The 13,502-nt window shown below is 53.9% G+C and overlaps 1 protein-coding gene across 1 annotated transcript in view; it reads left to right on the forward strand.

Moving 5' to 3' along the window:
• Window positions 1-13,502, forward strand: part of ZSWIM5 (zinc finger SWIM-type containing 5) — a 97,650-nt gene that overhangs the window by 81,560 nt on the left and 2,588 nt on the right. Inside the window, exons 5-13 of the mRNA XM_027683202.1 lie at window positions 1,288-1,467; window positions 3,786-3,962; window positions 6,248-6,394; window positions 7,323-7,460; window positions 7,937-8,197; window positions 8,605-8,740; window positions 10,339-10,496; window positions 12,680-12,843; window positions 13,137-13,218. Of these exons, the coding sequence (XP_027539003.1) occupies window positions 1,288-1,467; window positions 3,786-3,962; window positions 6,248-6,394; window positions 7,323-7,460; window positions 7,937-8,197; window positions 8,605-8,740; window positions 10,339-10,496; window positions 12,680-12,843; window positions 13,137-13,218 (1,443 nt within the window). The remainder of the gene's footprint in view (window positions 1-1,287; window positions 1,468-3,785; window positions 3,963-6,247; window positions 6,395-7,322; window positions 7,461-7,936; window positions 8,198-8,604; window positions 8,741-10,338; window positions 10,497-12,679; window positions 12,844-13,136; window positions 13,219-13,502) is intronic.

A 13,502-nucleotide genomic window follows, 5' to 3' on the forward strand; every position in this document is an offset into this window, starting at 1 on the left:
CCTGCCACAAGCTGTCACTTCAGGGTAGGAACTTGGCTCTGGGAGTCATGGAGAGGTGGGGGAGAGCACCAGGCTGGGCTGGGAGAAGGAAGGTGCTCTAGGTTGATGCTGGCCCCATGGAGGAGAGGCAGGGAATGTGTTTCTGCAGGAGGCTGAGCTGTCCCATGTGTATGACAGGATTTGACACAGGCAGAGAGAGGAGCAGCAGGAGTTGCTCAGCCCGAGGGCATCCCTGGGGGCACCTCACACTGCAGCTGTGCCAGCCCACGGCCATCCCACCCCGTGGGGCAGGCACAAGGGAGGGAACTTGCTGCATCTTGGCAGCCTTGCAGGGAAATTTGGCTAGAAATCCAATTAGCTAGAGGAGTATTCATGGTTTTGCACTTATTTAGGTTGCTGTAGCCCTTATCAGAGCAGTGAGTGACCCAGGAGAGTCGGGAAGGCTCAGTTCACAGCACCAGTGTCAGTTTTATGAAAGGATGAGTTGGATCTTAATGACAACAGATGTCCTTGGTCCTGGTTTTACCTCTCACGTAGCAGACAACATCATCAGGACTGTGAGGTCCCACAGTTGACCTAGAGGGTGTCAGCGTGTGTGTCCTTCTGGTGGGCATCTCTGCTTGTGAGATCCAGAGGACTCACACCTGGGAGGGCTCTTGCCTGCAAGACATCAAGCCAAGCTCGAGGTTCTGCTGTTGGTTCCTCTACAGGCTGGGGGCTACTGGGGATTAAAAAAGAAAAAGAGGAAAAAAAAAAAGAAAGAAAATACACCAAATCTCCTTTTTAAATAGTTGAATGCAAATGGCCTGAAGAACAATGGCAGATGAAATAGCATTCAGAGCGGGTTTTAAAGCGCTTGGAACGTGGGTAGGATCAAAATCAGGTTAGTCTTTGGAGATACAGACTCTGCAGCTTGCCAGGGTGTTTTTAAGCATGCTTTGATGTGTAGTTCAAACACTAGATTTGTCCTGGCAGACAGAAGCACTCACAAATTCATACACAGCCGCTCTCTCCTTCCCTCCTCCCCACTGTCCCCCATCTCATGAGATTATAATTTAGCTTCATTATGGAGGAGTTTTACTTTGTCCTGGTTTCAGCTGGGATAGAGTTAATTTCCTTCTTATTTAAAAGCTGTGTAAATCCCCCTCCTGGGTCTGTGCATTATGCTGAAATGAGTTTATGAACCTCGATGAAACCTTGCGGGCTCTCACGGCGAGCACGGCGGCCGCCGAGCTTTGCCCCGCGCGTACGGCAGTGGCACCTCCGTGACTTCTTGGCTTTGTTTAGGGGCACTGTGGGTGTGTGTGGTGTTAAACCCTCACTGCAAGCTGGAAGAGAAATCCTGCTGGCTCCGGCAGCTGCGCAAGTGGGGCGAGATGGACGTCTGTCCCCTGGAAGATGGCAATTACGGTAACGAGCTTCCCAACATCACTAACGCGCTTACGCAGAGCTCCGGTCACAGCCAAGGTGAGTCCGGGCAGGGGGTGGAAACCCAGCTGATAGCCACAGGATTTGGGTTCAGGTCAAAACTCACCCAAAGTTGACAGACCTCAGTTCACCTGCTGGTGATGTTTCTGGGAGCCACAGGAGTACAAAATGTTTCTCTTTACTGCCTCTGGTTTTATATATGCTTGGAAATATTTGTCTCTGCTGCATCTTAGGTGAAGTCACTTGTGTTTGGGGCGTCAGATTAGAGACCATTTTAAAGCAATTCGACTTTGGGGGAGTTTAGACCCCTATGGTCTGTGCAAGTTTGGGTGTGGGGTTATACAGAAAACCAGAACCACTTGATTGGAGCAGAGCTGAGCTCAGAAGCCCTGGCTGTAATGTGAGAGTGAGGAGCTGGAGATGATGCAGAGTCCCTTTCCCAGCCCTCGAGCCTCACTTAAGGGCTGTGATTCAGGTCATAGGGAAATCATTAGCCAGGAATGTTAACGCAGTTCAAGTGCAGAGCACAGACAGAGCAATGTAGTTATGGGGTTGTTCCTTGTGACATTTTCTCAACCCCTGACAAAGCATTTGATCCCTTTAAATTTAAGGATGTTTTCTCCTTTCTTTTGCTTGAAGTACACATTAATTGAATGTTACTGCTCTTAACGTGCCTCTGTCTAGTGCACTAGAGTACTCTTTGGTGTATTATGTGTGGCCAGAGTGGGAAGAGGAGAGTGGGACAGCAGCGAAGGAAACTGCACTCCTTGGGGTGGGATTAGTCCCTCAGCAGCGGTTCAGGAGTGTGGCTGTCCTGCCAACCCACCCCAGCCATGGCCAAGACCACATGCCCCACTGCCCACAGTGCCCCCCTATGCTCATCCTCAGGGAGCAGCTTAATTTAAACCTGGCCTTGCTCCATGTCCTGCACCAGCCCCAGGACTCCACACTGGTGTTCCCAGCTCTCCCAAAGATTCACTCCGGCATTCAGGGCAGGTTACTGGGGCTGAGCAGGTCACTTTTTTTAGACCTGCAGGGAGTTTCCAAAGCACATGCCAGGGATGTCCCCTTCTCCCAGCGCTCCTGCCTCTCCAAGCAGGGGACTGAAAGCAGCATGGATCCTGGGGGTGTCCCAGGGTTCATGTTTGTGCATATGCAAATACTGCTGCAGATTGTTGCCAGCCTCTTTTATTACTGAAGGAGAACAGCTGATTCCTGAAATCCTTCCTGGTAAAGTGAGCAGGCTTGGTTCTCAACATAGAAACACCTGTTTAATTTCTTTCCACCTTGGGGTGCCTGCAGCATTCCGGCTAATTGCTTGTTGTCATCGTTTCCGGAGCGTGTTTATCCAGCCTCCCTGGATCAGCTTTGAACAGTGCCTTTTGTTTTCCACCCTTGAATGCATTTACCTCGGCCTGTCTTGTGGGTTGCAGGACCTAACATTCAGCCCCTTTGGGGCTTCCCATTTTGCAGCCATAAGGTCTGTGTTTGGCCCTTATGATCTGGTATGGCTGAAGTGACAGCGGGATTACTCCGGACAGGTTTTCTCTTATGACAAACCCCTTGTCTGATCCATCTGGATGGAGCGGAATGCTCATCCAGCATTTGGTAGCTTCAGAAATGCCCATGAAGCTACAGAGCAGTTCTGAAGAGGAGCACAGACATCCACTGCAGGGCAGCAGTGGGGTTTCAGACAGTGCTGTCTCCTCCCTTCCTGCCCCCTCACGCAGCCCCTGGAGGTTGCTGGAAGGTGATGGTTCCCCCTGTCACCCAGAGACAGATGACACACGCTCCTGTAGTTCCCTTCATGGCTTGAGGTGCTGCTGATCTAAGAAGCTGTGGTTCAGTGAAGCCAGGACTTTGTGTTGGAGAGGAGGAGGAGAGCTCATGGTGTTTGCAGGGCAGTAATGCTGAGGAAGTCCAGTCCTGGCCCGGGGGCAGCTGCCTGCATGCTGTGCTTCACAGGGGAGGGAATGCACTGCCATGTTTCAAGGCATCAGCCTTGTATGTGACAATGGATTGTGGTCAGAAAGCAAACAGACGGGTGGCCCCTGCCTCTTTTCTCACCTCTCTGGCCAAGTCATCTATTCTAGCAAGTTACTTAGCAATGCTGTCTAAGGAGACATTAGTCTCCATCAGAGATGGGGTGGGCAGGAGAGGTATCCAAAGGCAATCTGCCACAGTGCAGGAGCCAGAGCCCTGTGTCCATCTCAGAAATGGTGTGGGCCCCTGGGGCGGGACCAAATGGGGCTTTGCTCTCATTGTAAAGGCAGAGCTCTGTCCAGGGAGGTCATGTCTGGGAGGAGGAACAGGCTGCCCCTGCCCCAGCAAGGCCCTGATGGTTTTTCTCTTTGCAGACTCGCTGGCCAGGCCCAGACGAACCGTGTTCACGCGGGCGATCGAGGGCTGTGACCTGCACTGGCAGGACAGCCACCTGCAGCGCATCATCAGCAGTGACTTCTACGTGTCCCCCTCCTACCAGCGGGAGGGCGAGAGCCTCCTCTTCAACTCCCAGGGACAGCCACTGTGGCTGGGTGAGCATCCAAACCAGCACCCCTTACATGGCCTCTGTGGGGAGGGCTGCTTGTGGAGAAGAGCCACCCGAGTGTCCGGGGTCCTTGCAAGCTTCTGCATCCTAGACTGTAATTGCTGCCCTGGCCCTTAGCCTCAGGAGTGGGGCAAGCAGAGGAATTTGTTGCCCAGCCACGGTCCTTAAAGCAATCCCCACGTCTTTACAGTCTGGGTTCCTCTTGGGCAGCTTGGACCAAGCTTATCATGTCTTCTTTCACTCTACCAGTGTTTAGCTGTCCCCAGTGCAAGCTCTCACTGTTTGCAGTACAAGGGGACTGGACACTTAAAGTCCCTTGAAAGTTGGCTGCTGAGCACAGCTGTATACTCAGGATGTTTTCTTCCCTGCCCTCACCTTGATACTCTTCCCTTAAAGGCAATGAGCAGGTGGTACAATTAAGCCTTGTGTGAGCTTAAGGCATGTGGGGCCAGGCAAGCCCAGTACCCTCCTGTGTTGTAGACTTTTAGCCCACGTACCTCAAGCCACAGGAGTTCTCTACCACAAAGTCGTGACCTTGGGCAGATCTGCAGATCCTCGACAGCTCCAAGTCTGGGATGAGAACAAGTGAGATGAAGGGCTTGGGAGGACCTGGTGTGGCTGTCAGCCCTGAGACAGATCCCAAAATGGGAGACACAAGCCCCCACCTCCTCCAGGAGAGGGGATGACTCATCCCCTACAGCCCAAGAGGTGAATATATGGACATGGAACAGGTCAAAGCCCACCACTGCACTGCTGTACACTCCAGGAGCTGAGGTCTGCCACCACCCAGCCACATGGGAAGAGAATATTTAAAGTCCTCTAGAGAGGTGGTTTCTGGAGCAGCAGACACTAAGTTGCTATTAATGCCAGGGAAGGGCCCATGTGAAGGCTGCTGGTACATCTTAGCTGGAGCAGGAGAGGATATTTCTACCCTGGGAAGAGTTTTGGGCAGCTGCAGGCAGAAGGTCTCTTCCCTGTGCAGCCACAGGCAGCATTGGTGGGTTAGTGCATCCATGGGCTCTATCTAGAAGGGATGTGGTGGACACAGCTCCCCTGTCCCTCGCCTAATCTGGGTTCTGTTGAGCCCTTCGGTCCAGCTGGTTGGTGCACGTTATTTTTCTGATGTATTTGCTGTGATTTTTGGATTTTGCGCTTTTGCTTTCTTGGCACCCTTTCAGGGACTCAGTGCTGGGAGAAGAGTGTGATTTGTCAGCAATTTCCAGTGATGAATTCAGCGAGAAGATGAATATTTCATCCATTTAGCAAATGAATAGAGGGAGCAACAAGAAGCTCTCTTACAGATGTGTTTGTTCTGACAGCCTCTTCCTCACGTATTCCTTGTGGGGGACCTTTGGGATGTGGAAACCCCATTTGTAGAGGTGGTTGTCTGCATTTCCAGAGCTTTTGGAGCTCTCCCAGGAATAGAAATTATCCCTCTACCATAACTTTATGTCTTCTGTGTTTGCCCGGGTTTTTTTCTCCCCTTGGTAGGACATTTTGCAAGAAAATGGGATTTTTGCTGCTTGTTATGCAGCATGTCATGTCATCTGCTCCTGCTAATTTCTCACCCAGTCATAATCCTCTCCACAGTTGCTTGTGATTTCAGGTGAGCAATAAGCAGCAGGAGCAGATGAATTCCTAAGCAACTGTGAGTCCTGGGAGGGGGTTCCATGCAACTGTTCCTAATAATAAAACACCAGGTAGGAGAACTGCAGGAGAGACGGGGTGTCTGCAGAGCTCGCTCCATGGAGCTGTTAAGGAAGCAGTTCAGAGCATCACCCCAAATCTGCCAGTGTCCCCATTGCAGTGCTGGATGCCCAGCCTCACCCTGTGTGTCATCACCTGTGCCATGAGAGCAGGAGGAGGTGTTGGTCAGGACGCCAAGAAGTGTTTGGGTGCACAGCAGTGAGAGAAATCGTGATGAGCCGCGCGGATTTTAGGAGGAATGAGCGGCAGGGTTGCACCAGCCTGTGCTGGAGCTGTCGTACTGCAGCAATGGCGTGTTGGAAATGCTTCCATTAGATAAGCTCTGCGGAGGTGGGGATTTAGGTATTGACGTGGCTGCTGTGGGTTGAGTGTGGTAGGAGTCCCGTTAGTATTCCTGGTAGGCATCCCTTCCAGGAGCAGGGAGAAAGGGATGAATTCAAAACAGGAAGAAGGAGGTTAGCTGGGGTGTGGGGAAGATCAGGAGAAGAAGATGCCACATCAGTGCCATCCTGTGAATGTCTGTGCTCGTCCAGCTCAGCCATGCCCCTGTGCTTGTCCTTGCAGAACACGTCCCGACAGCCTGTGCCCGGGTGGATGCCCTGCGCTCCCACGGCTATCCCAGAGAAGCTCTCCGACTGACTGTTGCCATAATCAACACCCTGCGACTGCAGCAGCAAAGGCAGCTGGAAATATATAAGCATCAGAAGAAAGGTATGGGAGATGTGTCTCATGAGGTCTGCCTGGGGTGTCTCAGCTGGTTGGGAAAGTCTTCTCCACTTCCAAGAGAGTTGTGCTGCCCCATTCAGAGTGGCAGAGGTTGAGGGTGGACAGCACTGCATGGGATTACTCACATCCTAGGAAGACAAACTGATTTCCTTGAGCCAGCCTGAGTTGATACACCCATGCTAAGGACAGAGCTGCCCTCATGCTGTCTTCAGGCTGCTGGAGTAGGGATGTTCTTGCTCCCACAGTCGCTGTGTCTGGTTGCCTGTGTCTGGTTGCCCAGGCAAGTGCTGCCTGCATTAAAGAGGAGCTGCCTCTCTGCAGAGCAGCAGTAACTGGCTGTGTGTGCTACCTCCACCTTGCATTTCCTGAGTGAATGTACCAGGAGGCAATCCCAGTGTTCCTCCTTTTGCAGGGAGCTGGGGTCAGTTACTGCAGTGCTGCTGAAGGTCAGCGACTCCTGGTCCTTGCCAGCTCAGCCAGCTTGACATCACCAAAAAATGGAGCTTTTAAGACTCACTGGAAGTCTTTATCATTTCAAGAGAGATTTCTGCTTGTATTTCCAAAACATTCAGGCTACCATTGCAAATTAGTCCATAAGCTGCAGGTCTGGCTTCATAGACCCTATCTTGGGATTCTGCAGTCCCTCATGTCCTCCTGGCACAGAGAACGAGTTGCAGCATGTTGCTGCATGCAGTCGTTTGTGTGGCCTCAGGGGCACCTTTCTGTGTGTGTGTGCCTGCTCCCTCTGTTGTCTGTGCCTAGTGCCTGCTCTGAGCTGCTCCTTGCCCTTGTGAACTACCGTGCCCAGGTTGTGGGAAGAAAAAAAGGCCTGTGGTCTCAGAGACCCCGTCTGGGTGCAGAACGTGTCTTTAAATTCCTTACTTTTATCATCTTTCCGTTCTATTTTTTGCAGAGCTGCTGCAGCGAGGAGCAACAACCATCACCAACCTGGAGGGCTGGGTAGGCCACCCTCTGAACCCCATCGGCTGCCTCTTTCTCACCCTGACCGAAGCTTGTAGATTAGAAGAGGAAAACTGCCTTGAAATTTCAGGTACCAAGTGCTCCTCCTGGCTCCCTTCCCGGTGGCTGTGGCTGAGGTGGGTGCAGGTCTGGGGCTCTGGACACCTGGGCTTTGAGTCTGCCCTCAGTGCCTTGGCAGGAGCAGCCAGGGCACAGCTGCCGTGCAGAGAAGGAAGGTAGTGACCCCGAGTTTTCTCAGGGTTTGCAGCCACAGCAGAGCAGGAGGGCAGCTCAGCAGAGCTGGGACGTGCTGGTCCATGGGAAGGCTCTAGTGTCAGCTGTCCACTCTGTTGAACATGTCTTCAGTCTCCTGCAGTGACAGCAGAAGGGAGGGTGAAGCCCATATCTCCCTCAGGGAGCTTTTATCCATCATCTCTGGGTGACTGAAGGTGGGCAGGAGGGGAAGTGTGGGTCTTGCTTCTGAAGGTGAGAAGTTTTTCTCTGGCATGGTTCTGCTACCCAGGAAGACTCTTCTAACCACACTGCACCTGCTCTCTCTTCTCTCAGATGCTGGGGACTCCAAACCCCCAGTGTATCAACATGTGCCCGTCGTGACCGGCAGCCAAGACAGTGGCGAGTCCTACCTGTCCCTGGCCTTAGAGGTGGCCCTGATGGGGATGGGTCAGCAGAGAGTGATGCCTGAAGGTCTCTATGCCCAGGACAAGGTGTGCCGCAATGAGGAGCAGATCATTGCTCGGCTGCAGGACCTGGAGCTGGACCCGGTGCTGGTGCAGACCCTGCGGAAGCAGTGCATCTTGCTTCTGGAAGGTGGGGACTCAGCTCATCTACCTGACTTCTGTGTCTTAGCTGAATGTTGGTAACATCTCTGGGGTGCCCTTTCCAAAGTTTACACCTGTCTGACCCCATCCTGGCTTCTTCCTCTGTGGGTGTGGTGCAGAGCCTGTAGGATGGCTGTTCTGCCCCATCGCCTGGCAAAGCAAGGGTTTGCTGGCACCCTTGGGAAAACTCCGAGGCAATACAGAGGAGGGTGCTAAGCACCTCAGTTTCTGAGGCTTTTTGACCTGAAAGGTTTCTTTAGAGAAGGAAAGAGCAGCCCTGGATCTAACTTGAGTAACATGCCAGGGCAGCAGATCCTCAGAGCTTTGGGGTGGTGCAAACCCCAGCCACAGATCCTGCTGTGCTAATTATGGCTGATGGGCTCTGCTTCTGCCTAGGTGGTCCCTTCAGCGGCTTGGGAGAAGTCATCCACCGTGAGAGCGTCCCCATGCACACCTTTGCCAAATACCTGTTCTCTGCCCTGCTGCCCCACGATGCAGATCTGGCATACAAGCTGGCTTTGCGGGCCATGAGGTTGGTGCATGTTTAATTCTGTCTCTGCCCCCCTTTTTGCCTCTCTCCTGGGCTCAGTGGGAAGCTGGGATGCTTTGCAACTTCAGAGTGGAGACAGGCTTGGAGCTTGCCATCCTTGGGATCTTGTGCAGTGTGTAGGGCCACCTGGGCACAGCAGCAGTGCAAGAAGCTTCCTGCTCTCCCTTTGGGTGATTCCTGTAATATTTGCATGGGTCCAGTAATGTCTGCTGGTCCAGCTCTCCACCTCAGCCCCTTACCCCAGGCTGGACCACCACCTGCCTGTCCCTGTGACAGGCATCCTCTGCCAGAGCAGGTCCCAGGCACTCACAGAGCTGTCATCTGCCTTCTGTCTGCCAGGCCTCGGGCACCCTGCAGCCCTCCCTGCCTGCAAGAAGGGCTGTTGTCCTGGCACAGATGGGTGGATGATTTGCCCTGGGATCCAGGATGTCGCAGAGCCAGGTGGAGAACACAGTTGCACTCTGTTCTCCATTAAATCCCATCTCTGTCTCTGGGACTGGGGACACAGCTGATGCTGAGAGCTGCCCTATCTCCCTTCCCAGTGCATGACAGACTTCAGACATCACCCTATGTACTGCACTGTTTTGACAGGGCCTGGATGGGTCTTGAAAAAGCTGGAATTTCCCAAACAAGTCAATGCTTGAAGGAGTGTCAACCCTAGAGCATCCCAGTGCTCTTTCCCTCTCACACCATTGAAAGTCCTGCCCCAGAGCATTATTTCCTTGCAGCATTTCCTCAGTGAAATGGGTCATCTCTCCCCAACACAGGGGGAAGGTTTGAAATCCCCCTGTCCTGCCTGGGAAGAGCTGCTCAGGAGGACAACCAGAGCTAATAAGCAGTGGAGGGGCTCTGACTGGCCTGGAAAGGTTGGGCTTCTGCTGCCCCGTGGTTACCTCAAGCCTGCAAGTGAGGAGAGCAGAGACAGTTGGATGCTCTCCATGTCTAGGAGGACAGTTTCCCTCCTACATGCCTCAGCTAAGCCATCAAGTTAGTGACACGAGCACCAACTCAGGGGTTTAAAAGCTAACATGTATTTGTCACCACGGCTGGCGACGTGAGACTACTGCTCCCCTGCCTTAGGCTTGCTTCTCCCCTGGGTTTTCCAGGCTTTTGGCTATCCCCACAAAAGCAGGTAACCTAACCCGGCTGCAGAGGCCCTGGGGAAACGTGCCACTGCTTCTGATCATAACCAAGCGTCTTAAGAAGAACCAGATGATACAGTCAGGAGTTCTGCTGGTTGCTCTGACATGAAAGGAGTGAGAAGGGAGGGGGAATTTTACTTCTTTTCCTTTTTTTTTTTTTTCCTGAGGTCTGTGCTTTCCCTTACAAGTTTATAAATCACTTCACGGATCGTTCTCCTCCTTTCAAGTCGGTCTGAGATTGATCCCCGTGCCCATGTGTTGAGCACACAGCCTCGGGAGCCCCGCATGTGCACGGCAGCAGGATGCGTTCAAAGGCGTCGCTGCAGGCAGCTGCCTGCAGGCAGCCCCTGCCTCATGCTGGCAGCACCTCGGGGACAGGGGGGTGAAGATGGGGCTGGGTTGGGGATCTGATGTTTCCTTCTCCTGTTTGCCCTTCAGGTTGCCTGTCCTGGAGACCACAGCACCGTCCGGCGACGTGACTCACCCCCACCACCTGGTGTCGGTGGTGCCCAGCAGGTACCCGCGCTGGTTCACCCTGGGGCACCTGGAGTCACAGCAGTGTGAGCTGGCCTCCACCATGCTCACGGCAGCCAAAGGTTGGTGTCAGGGCAGCTCTGGGGCAGAGTTGGTGGGATGGTGCTGCACAACGGCATCAAAGGGTTTTCCCTGGAGAAAAGAGGGAGCTCTTGCTTCTGCTCCCTGGAGCACTGGCAAAGACCGGCTGGGTGCCCCACTGGCAGCCTGCTATGGGCAAGGTGTGGTGAACTGGCCTTGGAGCAGCCCAGCAGAGTCTGTGGGGTTCTTGTCCCAAAGGGCTCGTGCTCCAGCAGGGCAGGATGGGAGTTTCCCAGGAGGTGCAGGCAAGCCTGCAGGGATGCCAACCACAGTGCTGCGTGTCCTGGGTACTGCCCTTGGGTGATGCAGGACTGTGCCTACCCTGCAGCATGGTCAGCTGCCAGGCTAGTGAGCCCTGCCAGGCATGGCGTGGGTTCATGCCATGGTTTAGTTTGAAGCTGCTTATCCTTTGACCTCTGCTTTGTCTCTTCCTGTCGTGTGGTAATGATCCTGCACAGGCTGTTAGAGAGAGAAGACCTCCCTATGCACCAAACCACAAGTGGCTTTTGTCAGGGCTGAAGATGGGATCAGCTGTGCTGGGTGGGACACTTTGGTCCCACCCACAGGGGGCTCGTGAAACACCTCCTCACTGATCCCTTAGGCCTCTTCAGTTCCTGCCAGGCACAATGATGAAGGCGAGCACAGGCTTTTCATTAAACATTCCTCTGACCAGAAGCCAACCCCACAAGGATGCCTTGTGTCCCATGAGGGTCAGTGGGCCAAGCAGTTACCACTGCCTGCTGTTGTCCTGGTCCTGCCAGCCTGATGGGGAAGGTTTTTCCCAATGAGACAGAAAGAAAAAGAGCTGTCAGAAAGTTTCAGCCTCGCTGCCTTGGCAGCCTTTTCTCTCCTTCCAGCCTCCTCCTCTAGGCTGCTTTTCCAGGGCTGATGGTGTCCTGCCCCTGACTTGCAGTGCCCTGATGGAGAGCTGGTACCTGGCTTATCCTTTAGATTTTTTCTCCCTTCCAGTGCCTAATGGGATGAGGGGCATGGAGCCGTTGGATTGCATCTGTTTTTCCCACTGTCCCCTTCCTCGGGTGTTCCCCTGCTGCAGCACGTCCTGATGTGATCCTGTGTCCTCGCAGCCCCTCTTGCCTGCGCCCCCATGAGCCATTTTAGGGAGGCGTGGATTTTGGTGGCGGTGTGAGCGGCTGCGGTGGGCGGCAGGCGATATCTTTAGCTCTGAGTCACCCGAGATGTCTCCGTGTGTCCAGGTGCAGCACTGGGTTTTTCACACTGCTGTGAAAAACTGCTGGTTGTCTTTGCATGAGGTTCATCTGCTCAGTCCATGACTCGGGGAGTAGAAACATGAAGCTCGAACAAAGCAGAGAGACCTGATGTGGCACGCTGGCACCTCTGCTCTGCACACACCCCAAAGGTCCCTCTCCCCACCCTGTGTGTCCCACATGGGATTTCCCAGGCTTAGATGCAGGATCATGATATTAATGTGCCTCGATGGGTTCCTCTTCCAAGATCCTGCCCTATCTCCCAGTGCCATCACGTATCCTTCTAGCACCCACGACCTCCTATGGCAGGAGACCCACAGCATCACTGGGTGTTGTGCCATGAACCCCCTTCTTTGGGGGTAACTCAGCCTTCCTTGGTTGCAAGAGTTGCTTGCCTGATCTGGGACATCCAGGAGCAAGGTGCAGCGAGTCTGGGTGACACCAGGCCAGCCTTGCAGAGGGAAGGGACTTACTAGGCAAGACAGTATGTGTGCAGCAAACAGCTTTTCCTCTTCTTTTTAATGTTCCTGAATGAAGACTGACCTTTCTGCAGCCGTTAAGTACTGGGCATCTCCCCAAACCCCTCCTTTCCTGGGAAGAAGCAGCTGTACAGCTGTCAAACTTGAGGACAGGGTAGAACATCCAGGTGCCTGGAGATGTCTGCTTAAGCTCCAGGACATGTGTGGAATCACTCAGGGTTGTTTGTTGTCTCCATGAGAGGATGAACTTGAGTGAGGATGGATGCTGTCGCATGTGTCACCTCCTAGGGAGGATGCTCCATTTTGGACTGTTGGACTGCAGGGCCAGATCCAGCATCCTTGTGCATCCAGAGGGGCTGGCAGGCTGAAGGGACTGTTCACATGGTGCAGGCAGGAGATGGGGCTCGAGGGCAAGGTGGAGGGAGGCTGAGCCATCTGACCGTTCTTCCCTGCACACAGGGGACATGCTGCGCCTACGCACAGTGCTGGAGGCCATCCAGAAGAACATCCACTCCTCCTCCTTGATCTTCAAGCTGGCTCAGGATGCATTCAAGATCGCCACACCAGCTGACAGCAACTCTGACACAACGCTGCTCAATGTGGCGCTGGAACTGGGGCTCCAGGTACGGGATAGTGCTGGGAATGGTGGTGGCCCTTCTGCCCCACGTGCTGTGGCAGCAACACTGGTGAAGGTCTTCCACCAAGCAGGGTGTCCCCCATGGAATGAGTAAATTGATCCCTGCATGGTCCTGAGCAGGGGAGCTCAGCCCTGGGAAGCCCCTGTGCTCACTGTGGTTTGGGTGGAGGTGAGGCAGTACCAGGGAGCTGGCAGAGGAATTTTTGAGGAGCACCACTCTGTTGGGTGGCCTCACTGGAGCCCTGTGGGGCAGCCACTCACCCCAAGTTTGCCTCACAGGTGATGCGGATGACCCTGTCCACCCTCAACTGGCGGCGGCGGGAGATGGTGAGGTGGCTGGTGACATGTGCTACCGAAGTGGGTGAGTGCCTCACTGTGCTGGGGGGATTTGGCCCACGTGTGGTGGGAGTGGGGTTGGGCATGGAAATCCTAGGGTCATTTGTAGTTCTGGGTATCCTGAGTTCTCCTGGGTCTCCCATTTCTTCATGGGTAACTGAGTGCACCTCAGAGCACCAGCTGGCAGGGCTGCAGCAGTGGCTGGGTTTGGGAGTGGGATGGGTCCCCTGTACGTGGCCCAGGCCAGCAGTGCTCGCTGTGCCCTGCAGCATGGCAGCACAGGGCAGCCTCTGCCTGTCTCCCTCTGCC

Source organism: Neopelma chrysocephalum, unplaced genomic scaffold (genome assembly GCF_003984885.1).
Source record: "Neopelma chrysocephalum unplaced genomic scaffold, ASM398488v2 Primary Assembly neopelma1_64, whole genome shotgun sequence".
Taxonomy (NCBI): Eukaryota; Metazoa; Chordata; class Aves; order Passeriformes; family Pipridae; genus Neopelma; species Neopelma chrysocephalum.